The following is a 23,410-nucleotide window of genomic DNA, read 5'->3' on the forward strand; positions in this document are numbered from 1 at the left end:
ATGAAAAAAGGAGGGAGGGAGCAGCGAGTCTCGCTGTAAGCACTGGACCAGGGCTACTCCGCCTGGAGAAGGCGACTGGGACGCGTATGGATCAATACTACTACCACAAAACTCGCTCAAATAAATAGTACTGCTTTCAACTTTTTCTGCTAGAAAATCGCTCGGGCGAGACGGCAAAACAATAAACTATGAAGACTCCCTCTGCCCCCACTGTTTACAGGGGGTGGGACCAGCTTCCAATGGCAACACGTACACGTGTGTCACGTGACACGGGTTTTCTGGGTAATGTAGTTGGAATATAAGCTCAGGAATTTAAACAGCGCTTCGGAGCATATTAATATGTTTAGATTAATCAAAAACTCTGAAGACGCCAATTGGCGTCATTGATCATTTACGGAATTCTGATGAAGACGCCAATTGGCGTCTTTCACCTTCTAAGGGTTAAAAATACCAAATATCAACACATGATAATTTGTTAGGAGTGTGTGTGTGTGTGTGTGTGTGTGTGTGTGTGTGTGTGTGTGTGTGTGTGTGTGTGTGTGTGTGTGTGTGTGTGTGTGTGTGTGTGTGTGTGTGTGTGTGTGTGTGTGTGTGTGTGTGTGTGTGTGTGTGTGTGTGTGTGTGTGTGTGTGTCTTGGCATATTTCGTTTTCAAGTTTTTATTCTTTTGTATTTTCTAAAATCTGGTCTATTGCTAGCGTGTTTTTATGGGCTCTCAATTCTACATTGTGCTCAACTGCAAATTCAGGGTTCACATTTATATACACTACAGTACATTCAGGATTTTGGTTATTATAACTAACGATGAAGGCCAAATCAATCGACTACATCTCATGGAATGTTCCAGGTCTCACTCTCAACAACCCAGTTAAAGTTCCAGTTCACATGTGCAAACTCTGCATAAAAAAGAACAATAGAAACCAATATACAGTACATTGTGGTGTCCTGTACTTCTAATAAAGTGGTAGTGGAGATGTGTCAAAGCCATTCCAACAAGATTAATATGATGGCGCTTTTCACCGAAGCAAATGAAAAATGCAGGATTTCGATGGCCAAAATGGATATTAAGTAGGTATTGGATGGAGCCCGCACACCATGGGTATAAGAAAGACGTTCTTTATTGAAAATTCTGACAACGTTTCGATCTATTTGATCTTCATCAGGTCAGAAATGGATATTAAGATCGAAATGTATATTTCCCCCACATAGATACAATCTAATCTAGTCTCTCCTATGTATTGTTCACAAGTATATTCCCCTAATTATTCGATGGCATACTTCCATTTGTGTCTTTTCAGTTATGACAATAACCTTTAGTTTTCATAGTCTGTGATGAATGAATGGCGTCCCTTTTGAAATGCAAATCCCTGTCATTTCCTGTGAGGAACGGTTGTCATGGCTGTGATTGAAAGATGCCGTTCTCAGATGTGCTCAATGCATTGCAAATTGCTTTTCACGGCGTTCACTGCGGTCAGCAGAGCCATGATTAGCCCATTCTTGACGGGAACCCGTTTTGGTGTTTTAACTAAGCATTATTTAGCTATTGAAAAATAGCAGATCTACAAGCTCATAGCGCGCCACCGAGCTTGTAGGTCTGCTATTTTTGAAAAATCGTGAAAATGTGGCACAAATCTTTGAATATATATTCTTTCAGAAGACTTTATTTATTTCGACGTCGGGCCTAAATGGGTTAGATATGATTGGTCTCCGTCAAAGGAGGACGCTTGTTCACTCTTGGCGGGTTTCGTCAGTGGGTTCCCACCTGACTGATGAACTGATGATGGATGGCCACGAGGTGACTGACGCCGGGGCTCCACCGGACGCGTTGCGTCTCCGTCGCGTGCGTCAAAAAACGAACCGGGGCAATTTTAATGCAGTCACGCAACGCAACGCAGCGCGGGCAGTGGAGCCACCCTTAATTGATTAAAAAGGGAACATTCCCTGACGGTGACGCGACGCTGACGCGCCCGGTGGAGCCCCGGTGTGAGGTGGACAACTTTTTCACCGACAGGAAGAGAAACATGCATATATGATCACAGGGCCTCATTTAGACCTGAGAAAAGATTCTACAAATGCCTTCTAAATCCTGACAGTTTTCTGAAAAACCTACAGTATGTTTCTGCCAGTGGTTCTCAAACTATTTCAGGTCAAGGAGCCCCAGAATTGTATGTAATTGGCCCCATGACCCCAATCTCAAAATATGTAGTTCCAGGGACCCCCCCAGAAGCAAATATTTGAGTTGAAAAGATTTGCTCTGAAAGAATTATATATTCAAAGATTTGCGCCACATTTTCGCGAAAAAGCAGACCTACAAGCTCATAGTGCGGCACTCGGTGGCGCGCTATGAGCTTGTAGATCTGCTATTTTCCAATAGCTAAATTATAACAATGCTTTAAAACACCAAAAGGGGATCCTGCCCAGTATGGGTTAAGGTAATTAAAACCTACCTCACAAAGTCGCGTTATCTAAATTGCCTCCAAAGGCCAAGGGCAAAATCTGAAATGTCATCAAACGCCGAGATCAGGGGCACCCGAATAGGACACTGGGATTGGTTTTTTTTGTCTATCACTTTCATTTGCTATGGCAAATGTTTTTTTTTTTTTTTTTTTTTATGGACCTAACGGGAATCTATACGTAGATCGCGAGATCCACATGATCAGATTATCTTCTCATTTCCCATTCTCATAGTATCTCACAGTATACTATATCTTCCTCTCCACAGTGGATCAGATTTATCACCTGGCATCTCCGGCATCTCCTCCCAATTACATGTACAACCCCATCAAGACCTTGAAGACCAACACCATAGGCACGCTCAACATGCTAGGTGAGTCTCTTGCAAACTGCTAGCCTCCATCAGGTTTGTACAGCATATGAATCTAGTGATTATAGATAGATTTGCAACACTTGTGTTCTTTTCAGTTGTTTTCCCCCTTTTGTACGGAATACCTACTTGCAACCAGGTCTGTCCAATATATTGGTACTATAATTGTTTTAAAGATATTTTTGGGGGGGACTTTTCTGCCTTCATTCGATGGTAAGGTTGAGAGAGACAGTAAAATGCTGTCAAATGATCTGACTGTTCTAGCTGTTCTGCTGTTTTTTTTAATAATTATAATCATGCCTATGTTATTATTATCATCCATTACTCATAATTATTATCCAAAATGTCCAAAAGTAGAGTTTTGTTTTCACTACTCTTGTCTGTCTTCTCAAAAACTACTACACTGTTATTTGGGAACATGTACAGTATGTACTCTCTGTCTACCGAGCAATCTTCGTTCCTACTCTCACCTATGGTCATGAAGTGTGGGTCATGACCGAAAGAATAACGTCGCGAATACAAGCGGCCCGAAATGAGTTTTCTTCAACGGGTGGCTGGCATCTCCCTTAGAGATGGGGTGAGAAGTTCAGTCACACGAGAGAGACTCCGCTGAGTAGAACCGCTGCTCCTTCGCCTGGAAAGGAGCCAGCTTAGGAGATGGGGACCACGGACCTATGACACGTGCATGGGAGCGTGACCGTTCAGTTATTCACACCCATGTCCAACACCAACATACGTGACATGTTACCGAAGTATGACATGCATGTGCACTGGACACAGACACACAGAGAGAGAGAGAGAGACAGTGAGACCATGAACCTACAGTATGACGCTCTCACAATGTGCACACAGACGGGAGTGAGATGCCTTTCAGTTTAACCCATTTTGACCTGAGATCAGATTCTAAAAATGTCTTCTACATCCTGACAGTTTTCTGAAAAAGCTATGTTTCTATGTCAGTCGTTCTTCGATTTTTCAAAAATAGCAGACCTACAAGCTCGTACCGCGCCACTCGGTGGCGCGCTACGAGCTTGTAGATCTGCTATTTTTCAATAGCTAAAGTATAACATAATGCTAAAACCAAAAGGGATTCTCGCCCAAAATGGGTTAACCCACATCTGATTAACTCCAACACACTAGGGACAACGTACCACATGCCACTATGACAAATGTACAATTGCACTGCAATTGTGCACCAGACACGGATGGGGATAACGGAGAAGAAGAAAGATGCATCTTGACCATAATGTGTCACACAGTGTAGGTATTATTGTCTGGTCAAGATTTGTGCTCCACTGAGCATCCCTTTTTCTTTTTTTTTAAAGCACCAGTAGGTATTCCATTACTGATATTGAGGTATTTGTTCAAAAATATTGTGATATAAAAAGAAATCCATATCACCCAGCCCTACACTCTATTCATCGTTCAGATAGCTCTGAGCTAATGGGTTTCTGGTCTAGAGGGGCGGGTCGCGCCCTGATTGGATCTCACCGATCTGTCAGTCACCCCCGGGCACCTCCTCTCCCCCCCTAGTGCAGCGCTATACGTCACATAATTTGGAGCGACGCCCACCTGGAAGGGTTGACTCCCACTTCTAGACCAGAGCGGCCAATGCGTTCCTCCAGGCTTTCATTTTTTGCACCAACGAAAATGAAAGCCTGGGTACCGAGGCTATGGTTCAGATAATGACTGAATGGTTGTCGGTCCGAGGACTCCCAGGGGTCTTTGGGACACACACACACACACACACACACACACACACACACACACACACACACACACACACACACACACACACACACACACACACAGCAAAATGAGTTGATACATCATTTTAACCACTTCCATATTTTATACGTTGGCTATTCAAAAACAGCAGATATACAAGCTCACAGTGTGTCACTCCGTCCTGTGCTGAAAGCTGGTACATTTGCTATGTTTGAACATTTAAAAAATAAATGTTGACCTTTTTCCACACACCATCTTCATTTTCTGGGGGTACCTGGCAATACATCTTTTCAGATGGGGGTCCGTGGCAAAATACAATTGGGGGGTCCTTGCCATGAAAAACCTTGAGTACAGAGTTACAGACATCTTTGTCTTGGCTTTATTTGGTGGTTGAACTTGGCAGTGCAGGCACGTCATGGTGACCAGAACGCTTGGCTATGTCACAGGTCATCCAATATTCACAGTCTAGCGGAATGTTGGAATTGTACTGTATCTTCTCGGTACTGGTAGTCATGGCGATATATCCCACTGCTGGCTGTCACCTAGGCAACGCCAAAGTACATGTTTTTCTTGCCGGACGGATTCGGTTGGCAGAGAAATTATTTGCGCTAATCAATAAGGGGTGGGAAAATATGTTTTGAACATAAGCATACGGTAGACACTTCACATCCAAATGCTTATTGATTTATTGATTTTTTAACGTGGACATTTTTTTCACCCCTTTTGGTTGGCAGATAAACTATTTGCGCTAATCAATAGGGGTGTAAAAGGTATTCCATATTATGCAATATGCATGCAGTATAATTCAATACTTACTTTTCCAAAGTCAACCTCTTGTGTCAACTTTTTGTGTGTGCTGTACTTCTCTATCCTGGGTTTTCCCTGCTGCTGCCGCCGACTGTCTCTTTCTCCAGGTTGTATCCCTGTGTTTGATCTGCTTGAGTTTGTCCCGTGGGAGGTTTTGTCTCAATGTGCTTGTGTTTGTGTCCTAGGGCTGGCCAAGCGTGTTGGTGCCAGACTCCTACTGGCTTCTACATCCGAGGTGTATGGAGGTAAGTCAAACTTAAAGAGGGAAAATGTAGTGTGTGAGATGGCCTCGCATCTGAATCAAATCCCCTCCACCCTAATCTCACCCTAATCCCTCTCCACCCATTTTATAAGAATACGTCAGTCAGTTCAGTTGTCCTTTTGTAATGAAAAGTGAACAAAGAACATCTACCTCAAATGGACGTGTGACTGACAAACTCTTCTCATCCAAATCTTCACATCCAAATTGGGCAGCCATTGACTGTTTTACATTTTTGGCCTATAACTCTTAACTCTTGGTCATACAATCAAATGATAATGATGCAACTCTATATATGCCACACATCCATTTCTGTCTTACTCGATTTGCTGCCATTTAGCATTTTCTTCAAAACACGTTTTTTGTTGCTACGTACAGATTTCCCCCCCCAAACTATATTATTATCTCTGGAGTCATGTGATAAACATGTATCATTCAGATATTTCGTTCATATTCATATTCTCAGAGTTAAGCGTTATGCAACCAACCTATCATTTGATTGGAATGTGCAACATTTGTGAAACATCTGTGAAACATTCGGAAGATCCATATTCCATAATGATCATGCAATTCAATTGAAAGGGCTTCATTGGCATGAGAAAACATACGTTTACATTGCCAAAGCAGAAAGCACAATACAGCAATACAATCAAAACACAAATTATGTACATTTGAAAGTCAGAATCTTCAATAGATCAATTTCTATGCATGCATACAAAAGGATGCATGCATACAAAAGGATAGAAGCGTCTGTATTGTCCGTACAAGGCGTACACGGAGTGTTTCCCCTGGAGTCGGGTCTACAGCAGTGGTTTTCAACCAGTGGTCCGAGGACCACCAGTGGTCCTTGAGGGGGTTCCAGGTGGTCCCCATGCAGCTAAATGATGGAGAGTTGCAAACCAAATGGACCCTTATAGATTTTTAACTCTTGAGAGCGTAAAATGAAACCAAATGGACCCGTACGGGTCCATTTGGTTCCATTTTACGCTCTCAAGAGGTACATTATTGTTACACATCTGCCACGTTTGCCAAAAGCATGGAATTGTAGACAAAATCTTATCCAACGACAACAAAATATTCCTTAGTTTTGGGTCTGCGGGGCTAAATGTCATCAAACGGTGGTCCGTGGCTCAAAAGCTGAATCAATAATGGACCTTGAAATGAAACTGGTTGAAAACCACTGGTCTACAGGGCCACTGTGACTCCGCGACACCTGTCGACCTCAAAGACACCTGACTTCTTTTGAGGGCAATTTGTTTCCCCACACGCATGAGATAATAACTAGAAAAATGTGCCCCTCAGTCATAGAGAGAGAACTAACGCCAGTTGCAACACATATCATAACCCCACAGTCTCAACGTTTGTCGAGAGGTGGAGTGCAGATTGCTCATATGATCTCCTAATGAAAGTTAGGCTACAATGACCAAATAATGACCAGTTAATTCACATCCCTCCATTAACCTGAAAAATCTGGCTAAGCGCTTAACCCATTTTGGGCGGGAACCCCTTTTGGTGTTAGCATTATGTTGTGCTTTAGCTATTGAAAAATAGCAGATCTACAAGCTCATAGCGCGCCACCGAGTGGCGCGCTACAAGCTTGTAGGTCTGCTATTTTTGAAAAATCGAAGAACGACTGACATAGAAACATAGCTTTTTCAGAAAACTCAGGTTCAGGTTTATTTGTCATATGTATAGATACAGAGTATAAATACAATGAAAATGATTCAGTCACTGACTGTCAACTGTCAAGATGTAGAAGACATTTTTAGAATCTGATCTCAGGTCAAAATGGGTTAATAGCCATTTGCTTTGTACTTTTGAACATGCTATATATTCCATGCATGTGATATCTAGGTATATTGACAGTATCGGTATTCTAAACCAGGTCATGTTGACATAAGCCAGAAAAAAAATTATTATATGCATGGCCTGAATATTTAAGTAGAACAAAAAAATGTGTCTGGGATTTTCTGATTGCATTCTGTACAGCACCTTGTAAATATTTGTGTCCTTGTATTGTATCTCTTATGTGGACATAAATAAATGATTATTGTGTGTGCGTGTGTGTGTGTGTGTGTGTGTGTGTGTGTGTGTGTGTGTGTGTTGTGTCAGACCCAGAGGTGCACCCCCAGAATGAGGAGTACTGGGGACATGTAAATCCTATCGGTCCACGAGCCTGCTACGATGAGGGGAAGCGTGTAGCAGAGACCATGTGTTATGCCTATATGAAACAGGTACATGTTTATTTAATGTCATTCCTATTGAGAACATACGGCAGCAGGTGAATATTCTTCAGGGATTCTTCAACCAGTTGTGCAGGACACAATTACATGACATGACCCAGGATTAGGGATTGGGGATCATTCATTTTCTGTCTATTTTGATCCCGTTTTCGATGCTGCTTATCGATCCGATTCCTTTCCGATCTCACCATCGATCATTTTCTGTTATTGTTAGTTGTTGGCAAATTGGTGGTCATTTGGGGGCATTTGAGAAGACAATCAAAGGTAGAGCATGTTGGCATCAACTGATGCACAACAGTCATTCATTCATTCATTCATTCAACCTTTATTTAAATTATCGGAGAGACCATTGAGGGAACCCCTCATTTACAATGATGCCGAGATTGCATACAAACTATAAAGAAACAGTAATACAACGTTACAACAAACCGTTAAAACAATTATATATTCAGCAATCAGTTAACATTGAAGCAATATGCACATGCAAGCCATTCAATTCATGTTCCTTGTTTTGACTGGTAGTGTGCAAACATTTTACAGAAGTCAAAAGCTTTGTTAGAAACACACGTGTTATTGAAATGGTAAAAGCACTGGCAGAAATATGTGTCTGGTCTCTTGAGACACGCCGTCACGTCAGATACCTCTAGAATGGACAAGATAATTGATGAGCCGAAACATTTATTGAGTTCCGATTCTCAATAACTCCTGAATGCGTTCCGTCTCTCTCTACGTCATCCTCAGACAAGCCCTAAATTCTCAATCCCCGTCCTTACCCAGGATTGAACATAGCCCTGAGTATTTTGCCCTTCTGTGAAGTGAATTGGTGCTGCATGCATACAGGGATAAGACACTCGCCTGTGGGAGAAATAAACAAGAAAAGCAGACTAGAGGGTCGGATCCCACCAGCTACTGTAGCATGCTGAACAGATTGCATACCAAAAGAATGTCATATAAAACAATTAATTTAATTTTTGTGCTTGGTTGTCTTGTTGAACATTGTCATAGTGTAACGGCTTGAGCAAATTAATCAAGTTCTATGGGAAACCTTCTTCCCTGATGAAGGCTTAACCTGCCGAAACGTTGCATTCATTTTGTCTTACCTCCTAATAAAATATTGGCACTCTGGCTATTGGCGTGTGCGGCCGGCCACCCTCTTGTTTTTTCCAATATTTCTTCTGCAGTTCTCTCCCGTGTGCCGGCACCGCTACAAGGACTTTGGTGTGCGTTAGCTTCTTCTTTGTACTCAAGTTCTATCCTATACATTTTCTTGTTCATACTATTTTCATTCGTCTGTACCGTTACCATAGAGGTAGTCTAACACCGCCATCATCGACAGTCACCAGACCTTAAACGCCAGGCGTTTGTAACAATTCAGGGCTTGGACGCCAGGCTAGTACATTGCAAGATCACTTCAGTGGGATTTTAATGCAATATAGAATTTAGTGTTGTAACAACGCCACACATTCGGGCCATGAAACTGACTTTGACAGCAGAAGTAATTATAAGTACTTTCTCATATTCATCAACGCGACGCAGCTTGTCCACCCCCCCCCCCCCCCCCCCCCCACACACACACACACACCCAACCACACATCTCATGCCAATCTCCCACTCTGTTGTCATCTAAGTTCCCTCGCTTACATCAAAGATTGAAGATGTGAAAGAATTTACCATTGATCTTACCTTGATGAATCATAGACTGCCTCATTACGTTAATGTAAACGGGGATGCCGGTCACATTTGCCTCTACGGGCGACAAATCGATAATAATAATGAAACCATGAATGTAATAAAATAATAGATTCATAATCTATCCCTATAGTACCGTGCCCAGCGGCGGAGCCAGGAACTTTCTTTTTTTTTTTATGTATATTTTTTGTGGCTTTCGCCTTTATTTTATATTTTTTATGGAGGGACAGACAGTAGGCTGACAGGAAATGGGGAGAGAGATGGGGGGGGGGGTGACATGCAGTAAAGGCCGTCGGGATCGCACGGGGGCGCACGGGCACAGATTGATAGACAGCTGGAGTGGAGAGAATTGAATAACCGAAATGATTGGTAAATGATTAACCATCGACATACACTTTATGTTGTACTTTCTTGAACCACAAGCACCTAAACACTGTATCCATGGCTGCATTCAAGCCATGTCAATGGATATTGGTGGCTCCTCGATCATAGCTCTATGATAGTAGATAGATAGATCCCCGATTTTCACTGGTTTCACTGGTTCTCCCCCCCCAGTGCGGGTGGTGGTGGGGCCGTGGTGGTGTAAGCTTTAGCGGTGTGGTGGTAGCCTATCGTACGCCTACAGGTTTAGGCGTCCTCCGTGCACTGGACAAACTTTTTTTCTTTCTCCGGTGCCATCGCGTGCCCTCTGCTGTCTCAAGAATCAAATGAAGAATGAGGTCAGGACATTGTGTGTGGTGTTTATATGTCATCACGTGAAAACCGGTTCTGGGGGGATGCATGCAGCAGAGGCAGTAGGCACCTAGCAGACACGTTTCACACTGTGAAAAGACCCAACACCTTCCAGACACGCAGGACACAGAGAATAGATGTGTATTCTATTCTCCTGTCTGATACACTGTCTGTCAGCCTTGAATAGGGCAAAATACATAGCAAATAATACACAAAAAGCCGCTCGACTGAGGGGAGGCAAAAACGTAAACAAAATCAAATGGATACTACTTTGCATAACAACAGCTTTAACTGTTTACCTGAGCGCACGTAGCCTATACGGTAAGCATGCACACTTACAGCAGTAGGCTATGGCTCCAGTAGGCTATACTGCTGTAGCCTGGCTAATAAGCCAGACTAATATCACACAACACTGTCGCGGTATATCAGTCTGGGCTGGCTCCACTTGGATTTCATTTCCCGGGGGGCGGGTTCAAACATTTTCTCTTTGACGCAATTGGTCAGAGCTACTGTCAGTCAAAAGTCTCAAGCATTGAACGTCACTGTACCAAAGCCCGCCCATATTGCATACCGTGTCCCGATTGGTCCGACCTGTTCTCGATTGTAGGAAAGAGGCGTGCTACTGAGCCTCGCCAGACCGAAATCCGCTGGTAGGCAACTTTTTTTTGCCAACGGCTGATTCGGTCTGGTTTATTAACCAGGCTAATACTGCTGCTGTGTGGTGTTCTGCACACAAGAAGAATGCCTCCTCCTCCATCACACAACAGATTAATTTGTGATTCGTCCAAAGCAAACTTTTTTTATTTTCGCTAGTGTGCAGTAAATATGTTTGTCTGACTATTTTCACTTCACACGGGTGTGATTCTTTTACTTTCTACTTGCATGCTTGAGACGTTTCCTTTCCCAGTTGAAAACAGTTTTTGTTTAAGTTACAAGTCATGTAAATAGTAGCATTTTATTTTAACAATAAGAACTTTAGAGGTAGCCCTCTTAGTAGTTGCTCTTCCTTTCGGAGGACCCTGGGGGCATCGGTAGTTCGGTACCACTTTCACAACCCATGTCGCGCCGCTTACTATCGGCGTGAGATTGATTGTTGATTCACAACCATTAAACAACGACGACCTTCGGCAGCTTGGCAGGCAATGTACGCTGACGTGTGCACGTTCTGCGTGATTTACTTTGTGGTACGACGGTGTCGTGTGCAGAAAACAGACGATCCAAAGGCTCACGGTGCCGTCGGCGCATCGCCCAAGCGTTCTGAACTTCTGAAGCCTGCCACATTCTGGGCGCAACACCGGCGTTCGACGCAGCATCGTTGAATAGAGAATAATGGGATTTAACTCCTCCTGCGAGGAAGTTTGGTAATCAAGCGCCTGCGCCTACCGTGTTGTGGAGCTGCATGCTCAGCTGGGCTTCATGGCTATTTGCATTCACCGACGTTGTTGTCGCCAATAAATCCAAGAAGCCGACATTTTCGCATTTGACGGGGGTGAAGGAAGGAAGATAGGTTCTCAATCACACGCAATTCACGTGCACAGTTGACGTGCAGATTGCGTGCACTGTGAGAATAAATGGGCTTAAAGATAAAAGCAATGGGGTTTTAGTCCACCCTTAAGGTAATTAGAAAGTATGTTTTATTTTCAGATTATCACGTAATCTTTCGCGGGCCGGTCAGAGTCAGCCTGCGGGCCGTATTTGGCCCGCGGCCCGCACGATGCCCAGGTCTGACTTAAGCTCTATTTTAAACTTTGTCGTAAGACAGTGCCACGTGAAAAGAGTAGTTCTACCAGCTCGCAATGTGTTACAATGCAACAGTTTCATGAGTTTGTAGATCGGCTATTTCAGGTTCATGTTCATCGGGTTCATTTATTAGTCTGTCCCCGAGGGGCGATTTGTTGTAAATAAATCACATAAAATACAGTAAAGACACATGGGTACACATAAAACAATAAAACAGGAAGTCAGTTCAAGTTATCAGTGTAGCATTGGAATTCATCATCACTTGCAAGAACAGTTGTATATTAAAAAAATCACACCCGTGTGAACTGAGTGGTGCAACTCCCCTCGCCCCTCTCTCTCTCCCTCTGTCGCTCTCTCTCTCTCTCTCTCTCTCTCTCTCTCTCTCTCTCTCTCTCTGTAATTAGCAGGCAACAGTGCAACACTATCTCTCTCTCTCTCTGTTTCTGGCACAACAGCGCCACTTTTGCCCCTACTGGTACTCTAAACATTGGGACATAGTCCCATAGGGACATTGCTGTTCCTTGGAGTGGTTGCACCACTCAAAAATACAAGAAGCGACAAAGTTACCTCCTCCTCATATCAACATTTAACCCATTTTGGGCGGGAACCGCTTTTGGTGTTAGCATCATGCTTATGTTATGCTTTAGCTATTGAAAAATAGCAGATCTACAAGCTCATAGCGCGCCACCGATTGGCGCGCTACGAGCTTGTAGGTCTGCTATTTTTGAAAAATCGAAGAACCACTGCTCTGAGGAACTGGGGGGGGATCTCCTGAAGTCAACGCACAATCTCCTTGGTTTTTGTGTCATTCAATTGGAGAAAGGCATCCCCACACCAGGAGAGAAAATCCTCAAGAACTTGGCCATGACCAACTTCATCATCATCAAGCAGGCTGACTATGATGGAGTCGTCAGCGTACTTAATAGTGAATCTATTTGGGGTGGCTCACACAGTCATTTGTGTATAAAATATACAGGAAGGCAGACAATACACAGCCCTGAGGTGAGCCGTTAGAAGATGTTAGTGGGCTGGATAAAATTTCATTGGCGAAAGGGCCTTTCTGTGTGGAGTTTGCATGTTCTCCCCGTGTCCCCTAGGGTAGGTACCCTCACAAAAACATGCAGTAATCCTGGTCTCTAAACTACCTCCCCCTGGCCAGCCGGGGCGCCTGATGGAGGGGAAAGGAGCTGGTCGGAATAACGTGTTCCTTCCACGCACTACGTCCGACCAGGGAAATTCCCCCCTGTCAGGTGAAAAGAAGCAGCTTGGACTCCTCATGCATAGAAGGAGGCATGAGGTCAGTCCGCTGCCCCCCCCCAGGTTGGCAGAGGAAGTGTAGCGCCCAGGATTACATTAGATAATTGGCACTGGGTGAAAAAACTGGGTTGCAAAATCGTGGGATAAAAATTTAGACTTAAAAAAAAAAAAGAATTCCATTGACTTTTACATGTTGTGACCTATTGGTAAGAAAGTCAAGGATCCACCCGCATCTAAACAGAATACATGAATAAGTTTGTCCACCAGAACATGAGGCTGTATTGTATTAAAGGCTGATGAAAAATCAACAAAGAGCAGCCTGGCGTGCTTTGATTGATTGAACATTTTATTAACAGTTTGCAGAATTACAGTACATTTCAAGCACAAACTCAATACAAAGGCTGTAAAAAAAGGGGGGCGGTGGGGGGGATTCAGATTTTACGGGGGCCAGTTTCGAATTGCAGCCATCCGTAGGTGCCCTTTGAGAGCAGTTTTGAAGGAGTCAAGGGATTTGCATGTCTTAATGACTGTTGGTAGGGCGTTCCACATTTTGGTGGCATAGGAGCGAAAATAATTTAGTCCCTTGTTTGTGCCGAATCTGGGTTGTACATGGTTCGTTGCACTCCCTCTGGTGTTGTGGGTGTGGACTTCGTTAACATTAAGGAAGTATCTAGACAGGTACATGGGTATCTTGGTGGAGTATCGAATCTTGTGGACCAGACCCATTGCAAGATGCTGTACTCTGTCGCCAACCCTAAGCCATGCCAGTCTGTCAAAGTGGGCAGGGGTGAGGTGGGTTCGGGGGGTGAGGCCAAGTAGGAGCCTGACCAGTTTGTTTTGGGAAGTCTGGAGCCTAGTTTTAAGGGCCTTTGAGGTGCTGTGGTACCAGGAGGTGCATGCATAGTCAAAGAAGCCTTGTACGAGGGCTCCTGTTAAGGTCTTCAAGGTGTTTTTGTCGACCAGTGAGGAGATCCTGTAAAGGAATCTTGTTCTTTGGTTGACTTTTTTGATTACGTTGGTGGCCATTTTATCACCGGAAAGATTAGCCTCCAGGATGGAACCTAGGTAGGTAATTTCATCTTTACGTGTGATAACATTGTCACCCACTCTAACCAAGAAGCCATTTGCCTTGCTGAGATTACAATTAGATCCAAAGAGAATGGATTCAGTTTCTTCTTACTGCCTTCTAAATGTTTGTATAGAAGGTTCAGTAAGGTCGATGAGGCGTCTTGCACGCCTCTCCTGGGTCTGTAGGCAAACTCAAAAGGGTCTAACATATGTTCAGTTTTAACCAGGAGCTCTGTTTTAACCCGTTTTTCGAAGTTGTTTCATAACCAGAGAGGTCAGGGCAACAGGTCTGAAGTCGTTCAGTTCCATAGGGTTCTTTATTTTGGCAACAGGTACCTGTACCACTATGGACTGTTTCCAAAGAGAAGGCACCTTCTGCAGGGAGAGGGACAAATTAAAATATATATAATTAAAAATGGGGCCTAGCTGGTCGGCACATGTTTTTTAGCAGGCGCCCACTGAGTTTATCAGGGCCAGGACTTTTCCTGGGTTTACACCTTCTTGAAACACTTACTGGTTACATCAGTCTCATTAAAAAAAGTAACTCATAGGACGTTCCTAATTTCATCGTGCTTGACCTTATATTCGTGAGCATCAAACCTGCCATAGAAGTTGTTCAGATCCTGGGCCAGCTCTACATCTGAAATGTATGTATGTATGTATTTTAACACCATGTTAAAAGTTGTTCAAACGAAATGAAACCCACATGTAGCATGAGTCATAGGGCAAAGACGATGTGGATGACACAAGAATGACTGAAGGCTGTATTTCCCTATAATAATATGTGATTGATTTGCTGGGATTCGTGGGAAATTTTTAATTTCAGGTTTTGATATTTTCTGTGTTATGCTGTTATGCCCACACACACACACACAATTTACAATTTACAATTTACAATTTAGGCATTTAGCAGACGCTCTTAATCCAGAGCGACTTACAATAAGCAAGAACAAAAGCATGGGAATACATCACATATGTAAAAAGCATTTATCGCGAAACATGCGTAAGCTAAGAACGTGACTAGAACATATCTATATAATGACACTATACATATAAACTATAACTAGAACATATCTATATAATGACACTATACATATAAACTACACATATATGCTATACTATGCTGCACATATATACTATGAAGTGCTATGACTACTATACACTATATACTATGAAGTGCTATGACTACATACAATGCACTTATTGTGCTGTCTACATGACATGCTATAAGTCTGTTTCAAATGCTATATAAGTCTAAGAAGTGCTGTCTAAGGGGGGTAGGGTAAGTGCTATGGGCCATGATGGAGTCTGAAAAGGTGGGTTTTCAGACTACGGCGGAAGATCGGGAGTGATGCTGCAGTTCTGATTGCAACGGGAAGTGCATTCCACAGTTTTGGGGCCAGAAGGGAGAAGAGTTTGGGACGTGTGGAGCGTTGTCCCGGCGTTTTTAGTGAGGGTACTTCCAGCTTCCCTGCGTTGGCTGATCTGAGTGCGCGGGAGGGTTTGTAGGGTTCAATCATGCTGGCAAGATATGGGGGAGCCATACCTTTGGTTGCTTTAAATGCCAACATCAGAGTTTTGTATTCTGTGCGGGCAGCGACCGGGAGCCAGTGCAGGGAGCGGAGCAGGGGGGAGACATGTGAGAATTTTGGCTGGTTGAAGACCAAGCGAGCTGCGGCATTTTGGATCAGTTGGAGAGGCTTCAGTGCACATGCCGGTAGGCCAGTAAGGAGAGAGTTACAATAGTCAAGTTTTGACAGGACTGTTGTCTGGATACACACACACACACACACACATCACGTAGCATGTTATGAGTCACTTATGGTAGACGTAAGATGTGCTGCCAACTCACACTTCTGCCGTTCTATTTCCACACATTCTCAGACATTTGAATACATTTAATTTCCTTTTCTCATGCAAACTCACTGACTGACACCAGCCTTTGATGCTGTGATTTGATAACTGTGACTTGCCTTTTCACTTAGCCCATTTTGGGCGGGAACCCCTTTTGGTGTTGGCATTATGTTATGCTTTAGCTATTGGAAAAATAGCAGATCTACAAGCTCGTAGCACGCCACCGAGTGGCGCGCTACGAGCTTGTAGGTCTGCTATTTTTGAAAAATCGAAGAACCCACTGACATAGAAACATAGCTTTTTCAGAAAACTGTCAGGATGTAGATGACATTTTGTAGAATCTGATCTCGGGTCAAAATGGGTTAGGCAGGTGATATTTCTCTATCTCGTCACCCTCGTGCCCCCGCCCAGGGGAAATCTGAGAACGTGTTCGCCTCGCATATCTAGTTGTCATCAGCAGGCGGGTTAGAATAGAACATCGCAAATGACAAACTGTCACGCCGTCCCTTCAATTGAAATTCATTGACATTTGCAAAAGTGATGAGTATGAATTAGGCAAAAAGCTTGTCTTTACGTTCTCCCAATGGACAGAAAGTAATCATTGCTGGGGCTGACTAAATGTTAACGCCACTATCCCAGACAGAGCAGACAGGGCATATGTAAATTTCCCATACAGCCACAACAACACTAGCTGTTGTTGGTGTTCATCTTGGTAGCTGCATGCAAGTAGATTTGGAAATTAGCACAGTAAGTGTAAATATTGAGTCTATTTAGACTATGATGCACACCTGTGAACCTGTGAAAATAATTGGCCACCATCCACCCCCTCATTTGTTGGATCACGTCCTTTATTTATTATTATTTTTTATCCGTAATTGTTATCATTGTTATCACCTGTTCACAATCCTCTACTCTAATGTAAGGCTATCACATTGAGAGTATGTCTTTAAATAATGTCTAATGAGGGTTCACACTCACAAACACCCACCGCGCGCATACACACACGCACGCACACACACACACAGACACGATGGTAATTCGAGTGGGAATGGAACGGGCGAGTAGGAATGTCCTTTGTAGAATATATAGGGGAAAGAAATCCCCTACCGGGAGTGTGCGTGCAAAGTTCGGTAAATGGTAAATGCTGCAAATCAGTGCAGCCGGTGGCTTTTCTCAGACAGACTTAACACGGACGGACAGACTCGACACGAGCAATTTACAACCGTTCGGCCCTAGCAGAAACGCAAGTTGTTTCTATGCAAATGAGCGAGTCAAAGAGGTGTGGGAGTTTATTTTCCTCCGTTTAAACGTAATTAAAAGAGACAGATTATTCCTATACAATTTACTCACGTATCTGAATTTCTGCCTGCGTTACTTTTAACGCATTTTGGGCGGGAACCCCTTTTGGTGTTAGCATTATGTTATAATTTAGCTATTGAAAAATAGCAGATCTACAACTTGTAGGTCTGCTATTCAAAAAAAAGAAAAGTGCCTCAAATCTTTCCGAAAATTGTCATGATTTAGAAAACTTTTTTTTTAATTTCGACGTCAGGCCTGAATGGATTAAAATAGAGCCTGGTTTCTCTGAAATACGATGTATGGTCACCTCAGATTTTCCACACATGGGTTTGGACAACGACATCCACCCAGTAATCACGCATGACAAAGGGTCTATGATTAGACATGAGGTGGAGCAGCGTTGCGGCTTCAGCGGGTGAATGACCGCAGCTCTCTCACCCCTTTATCTTTGTCCAGCATTCCATAATCGCATCCCCATTGAATTTGTTCCCCTGCGTCTTTTGAATACATTCACATGATGTACGTCCAATGTTGCGTGTTTATATGTTTAGCCTATGGGGAATCAATCATATCCATCTCCTGTTAGGTGATAGGTCGGCAATGTTGTTGTTTGTCACATAGACTTAATTGTAATTAGGATGAGGATTAAATGACACCCACTGTGATGACTATAACAGGCATTTATTATTGTTTAGTTTAGCATGTGCATGTACACCATCTGATCTGTCTGTCTGTCTCTTTAGCTTTATTACATACTATAGACTCACTAGAGCTCTTCATTGGTCCCGAAATGGATATGTGAAATTTGATCCGATTCCGACCCGTTCCCGAAAACATTTTCCCGATGAGAAAACAAAACCCGACCCATTCTCAGATAGTTTTCAAATGACTAACTGTACCGAGCCCGAGTGGATCCGTGACAATTTGGTCCGAGATCCGATTATTATATTCCAAGATTCTGAGAGACCCGGCGAGTAAAATTTGTACACGGGTGTTTTCAATTAAAGTCAGCCTGGCGGGCAGTGGCAGCTGGCTCGCCTCGCGGTATGGTAGCACAGGGGTTCTCAACGTTTTTGGCCGGGGACCCCCGAAAATGCTTTGGCAACGTCTCGGGACCCCCACCCCGCCCCCTCCCGACCCCCAATATAAATTGACTGCTACAATAACCTTAAACCATTTTGGGCGGGAACCCCTTTTGGTGTTTTAAGCATTGTTATAATTTAGCTATTGAAAAATAGCAGATCTACAAGCTCATAGCGCGCCACCGAGTGGCGCGCTATGAACTTGTAGGTCTGCTATTTTTGAAAAATCGTGAAAATAAAATTTTAAAAAAATCTTTTTTTTTTTATATTTTGGGGACCCCCCAAAAATAATTTGGCGACCCCCCGAGGGGTCGCGACCCACGGGTTGAGAACCCCTGTGGTAGCACACACTACGCATGCATTACTTCTGTTGCACTGCAGTAATCTCATCCTATAAACCGACGTAGCACAAGTTAAACAGCACTTCATTGCGTTTCTCTTTTACCAGTGCCGTGCGTCGCAGTCGCGCCGCACACACGGCGTGAAGACACACAGACATTCATAGGAGACATACATAGGAGTTCCACTTCATCGTATTGTCCTTTATTGTGTTATTTATTTATTCATTTTGAATATTTACTGGGTGTGCCCATAGCATGTTTTACATTTCCAATGTCAACCATATTGTCTTCATGTTCTGGGTAGTCTATTGTAAAGCACCTTTAACCCATTTTGAGCGGGAACCCCTTTTGGTGGTTACATACATTATGTTATTTAGCTATTGAAAAATAGCAGATCTACAAGCTCGCACCGAGTGGCGCGCTATGAACTTGTAGGTCTGATATTTTTGAAAAATTGTTAAAATGTGCCTCATCTTTCAGAAAATTGTCATTATTTAGAAAACCTTTTTTTTTTTTTATTTCGACGTCCCGCTTCAATGGGTTAAAATAATATCACAAAATGCTTTACAAGGTGAATTCAACACACATAAAACCAATAAAGTATAACGGATAAAACAAGATTAAATAAATTATTTTTCACGAGAGGTTTCATAAAAAAATGTCAGATCTACACGCTCACAACGTGTCACATCGGCGTGTTGTGCGCGCTTATAGATCGGTTAGTCATTATCAATTGTTTGCCTATTATTTTGGGGGCCACTTCGCAATCGCTGTAGTGAATGTCTTCAGAGGACGGACTTCCTGTGGTTGGGTTACTCTCTAGGCTCAGCTTGGTTTCTGAGCAATTGCTCAGCGGAACAGAGTTAAGTATAAGTATAAGATCAGTATCGATCCGTAGCGGCTGAGATTCATGGATTTATTTTGGACCCTACAATGTACATGACCTGTCTTAGGAACTCTTGGATAGATTAGCCCATTTTGGGCGGGAACCCCTTTTGGTGTTTCTAGTATTATGTTATACTTTTATCTATTGAAAAATAGCAGATCTACAAGCTCATAGCGCGGCACCGAGTGCCGCGCTATGAACTTGTAGGTCTGCTATTTTTGAAAGAATCGTGAAAATGTGCCTCAAGTCTTTGAATATATATATTCTTTCAGAGTTTCAGTTCTTAACTCAAATCTGTTGCTTCTGGAGGGTCCCTGGAACAACACATTTTCAGATGGGGGGTCGGCGGCATATTACATACTGTAATTTTTTGGGGTCCTTGACATGAAATATTGAGAACCACTAATATAGAAACGATGAGGTTTTTTCAGAAAAAAAGGCATTTAAATATTTATTTATTTTCTGACGTCAGGCCTAAATGGTTTAGAGTCCATCGAATCGATATCTTGCCCCTTGTGATGGGCTCCTGCCATGTGACTGATTGCTTTCCCATTGATCCCTGTCACATATCATTGTGTTGATGCTTCCACTTGTTTGTTTTGCTCCCCGGGTTACCGGGGCAACAGGTCCTGATCAGTACTATTCATTGATTATACATTTTTCTTTATTTTTCCATTTTATGAATTCATGGCTCTTGTTGTTCCTAGATTTCCCACAGGCAGGGGTTTTCTCAATGTACCGTAGCGAGCGTGAAGTTGGTCGTGATGGCATTAACATTTTCCAATGAGACAGTGATTATCCTTTTATGCTTTGATTTGGATCAGTTTGCTATAGCTTTGATTCCTGGTAATATCTTACGCCTGATTCATTATGTGCCCGATGTATGTATGAGCCAATCTCTCTCGCACAGAAAATACTGCAGCACGTGTACAGTACAAGCTCGCAACCCATCGCGCCTGCAATGCGTTGTGAGCTTGTAGATCTGCTATTTTCAGAGCGAGACATGAGATGTTCCTTTTGAATAAGTCATATTATAGGGATGGAGCTCGTTAATTTGTATTGATAACGAGCACCTTATCGATCAGGCTTGTCGAGCCAGGTTCTTATCGAGCATTTTCTATTTTGTGGAAAGACGGGAGACGATAATCCATTCTGAAACAGAACCGGTATCTTTTACTATAGGGCCTTCAAATACAGTACTTTACTAACACACGGAACGCAATTGACCTTTTTTTACTTTTGGAAAATAATATTAACGAAATAATATTAACGAAACTGGTTAACACCTTGGATGTCCAAGCCAGAGTTCTCCGTCCAAGTTCAAGGTCACGGTCAAGTGCCCAAGCCGGAGATTGATAAACAAAACCGTTCGCATCGCTCTAGAAGCCTTGGAGCGCTTGTTGCCCGATCCGATGACGTGTCAAAAAGTGACACGTCATCGAAAATCTCCCCTGCCTGTTTAGCTGACGAAAACGACAATCTTAAAAGGATCATAACTCCCGATCTAAATCATCCCGTCTAATTCTGAAAAAAGATCCTGTGTTTGACGGCCTTCCGCGGTCCAGTCACTAGTCGCGATAGATTTATTATTACCTCCCGTTGTTGTCGATCGACTCTAGAGTGGTGTGGCTATTGTTAGCTGCTACACAGACATGCACACCAGCTTCCGGTGCGCCGGTAAAAGTGGTCCGTGCGCTATAAATGATGGGCACATGGATGAAATGGATTAAATAGTTCCGGGCCTCCAAGTGTTAACTGGTTAATGTTTGTATACCGTCACTTTAAAAGCGTAATCTTGTTTACCCGGACAGCGCTGGTTGTCAGTTAAATACACGTACGTATAGACCTACATGTTTGTGCCAGCATGGATGATTACATTTATTTATTTCTTGATCGCCTCTTGTCTTGTTTGTTTAATGACGTCATTGGCCGCTAGGCTCGATAACAGGCTTGATAAGCCGAAAGCTTATTGATAACGGGTACTCAGGTATCGAGCTCCATCCGTTTTAAAAGAGATTTAGAGAGATTTTTACTTTGAGTTTAATTCAAAGACCTTTTTGTCTTGGCTCTATCATTACACTTGCCAGGTGGCTATTCTCTTTTGAGTTGATTGAGCCTAATCTTCCAAATGTCTTGGAAATGAGCGTATTGAATGTTTACTCAAAGGGAGAGGCAGAGAGAACAATAAAGCTTTCCCAATTCCTACTAATCACATGCATATATATACATGCTGCAAATATTCTTCTTGGAGCCTGCTGCTGCTGTGTGTTTTGCCTTAACCCATTCTGGGCGGGAACCCCTTTTGGTGTTTTAATCATTATGTTATGTCATTATTGAAAAATAGCAGATCTACAAGCTCATAGCGCGCCACTCGGTGGCGCGCTATGAGCTTGTAGGTCTGCAATTTTTGAAAAACCGTGAAAATGTGGCACAAATTTGGAATATATTTCTTTTCAGAACGTTGCTTCTGGGGGGGTCCCTGGAACAACATATTTTCAGATGGGGCTCAGTGGCCAATTACATTTGTGGGGTCCTTGACATGAAATATTGAGCACCACTGATACAGAAACATGTTATTTCAGAAAACTGTCAGACATTTTTCTAAATTTCGACGTCAGGCCTAAATTGGTTAAGAAAAGAAGAAGAGTATTTGCAGTACTATGTGGATGCCAATACCTTGAGGACTGCTAAGAGATTTTCTTTGTTTGGTCAGTCCCCTGTTAACTCCAGATGGCAGAACAAAGACGTGATTCGTGTTTTTATGTTAGACAGAAGTGTGTTATAGCGGTATTTGTCTATAAGAGATTATACGTGTGTGTGTGTGTGTGTGTGTGTGTGGGGATGCTTCACTTTGAAAATCCCTGTCCTAGATTGTTCAGTAAATGTGTAGTTCATTAAAAATAATATTTGACCAGCAATATCTGATAGTATCTTTAAGTTATAACTTGAATTGCTCTTTATTATTGTTGTTGTTAACCCATTTTGGGTGGGAACCCCTTTTGGTGTTAGCATTGTGTTATGCTTTAGCCATTGAAAAATAGCAGATCTACAAGCTCATAGCGCGCCACCGAGTGGCGCGCTACGAGCTTGTAGATCTGCTATTTTAGAAAAATCGAAGAACCACTGACATGGAAACATAGCTTTTTCAGAAAACTGTCAGGATGTAGAAGACATTTTTTGAATCTGATCTCAGGTCAAAATGGGTTAAATTCTAGTTTCTTTGCCCACAGGAAGGGGTGGAGGTGCGAGTGGCACGAATATTCAACACGTTTGGCTCACGGATGCATATGAACGACGGACGTGTCGTCAGCAACTTCATCTTGCAGGCACTGCAGGGAGAACCTCTCACGGTATGTTCTGTGAATACCAGTAGTCATTCAGAGGTTCCCCCAACCACTGGTGTGTGTGTGTGTGTGTGTACCTGTGTTGATTTCGTCGACTAACACTAAGACGAAAAATGTTCGTCGACTACCTTTTTTCGCTGACGAAAACTACAGCTAAGCTATGATGTCTAAAACTAAGACTAAATATACTGACAATTTGGTCAACAAATAAAAACTAGACTAAAATGCTAGAAAGGGACTAGTGGACAAGAGATCCAG

General features: G+C 42.9%; 1 protein-coding gene across 3 annotated transcripts in view; it reads left to right on the forward strand.

The window, feature by feature from the left end:
- Positions 1–23,410, forward strand: part of uxs1 (UDP-glucuronate decarboxylase 1) — a 57,193-nt gene that overhangs the window by 19,412 nt on the left and 14,371 nt on the right. For all 3 annotated transcript variants that reach the window (XM_079519271.1, XM_079519270.1, XM_079519272.1), the window contains exons 7-10: positions 2,722–2,826; positions 5,544–5,603; positions 7,730–7,851; positions 23,039–23,158. In XM_079519271.1, coding sequence (XP_079375397.1) covers positions 2,722–2,826; positions 5,544–5,603; positions 7,730–7,851; positions 23,039–23,158 — 407 coding nt within the window. The remainder of the gene's footprint in view (positions 1–2,721; positions 2,827–5,543; positions 5,604–7,729; positions 7,852–23,038; positions 23,159–23,410) is intronic.

The sequence above is a fragment of the Electrona antarctica genome (assembly GCF_951216825.1).
Source record: "Electrona antarctica genome assembly, chromosome: 13".
Lineage (NCBI taxonomy): Eukaryota > Metazoa > Chordata > Actinopteri > Myctophiformes > Myctophidae > Electrona > Electrona antarctica.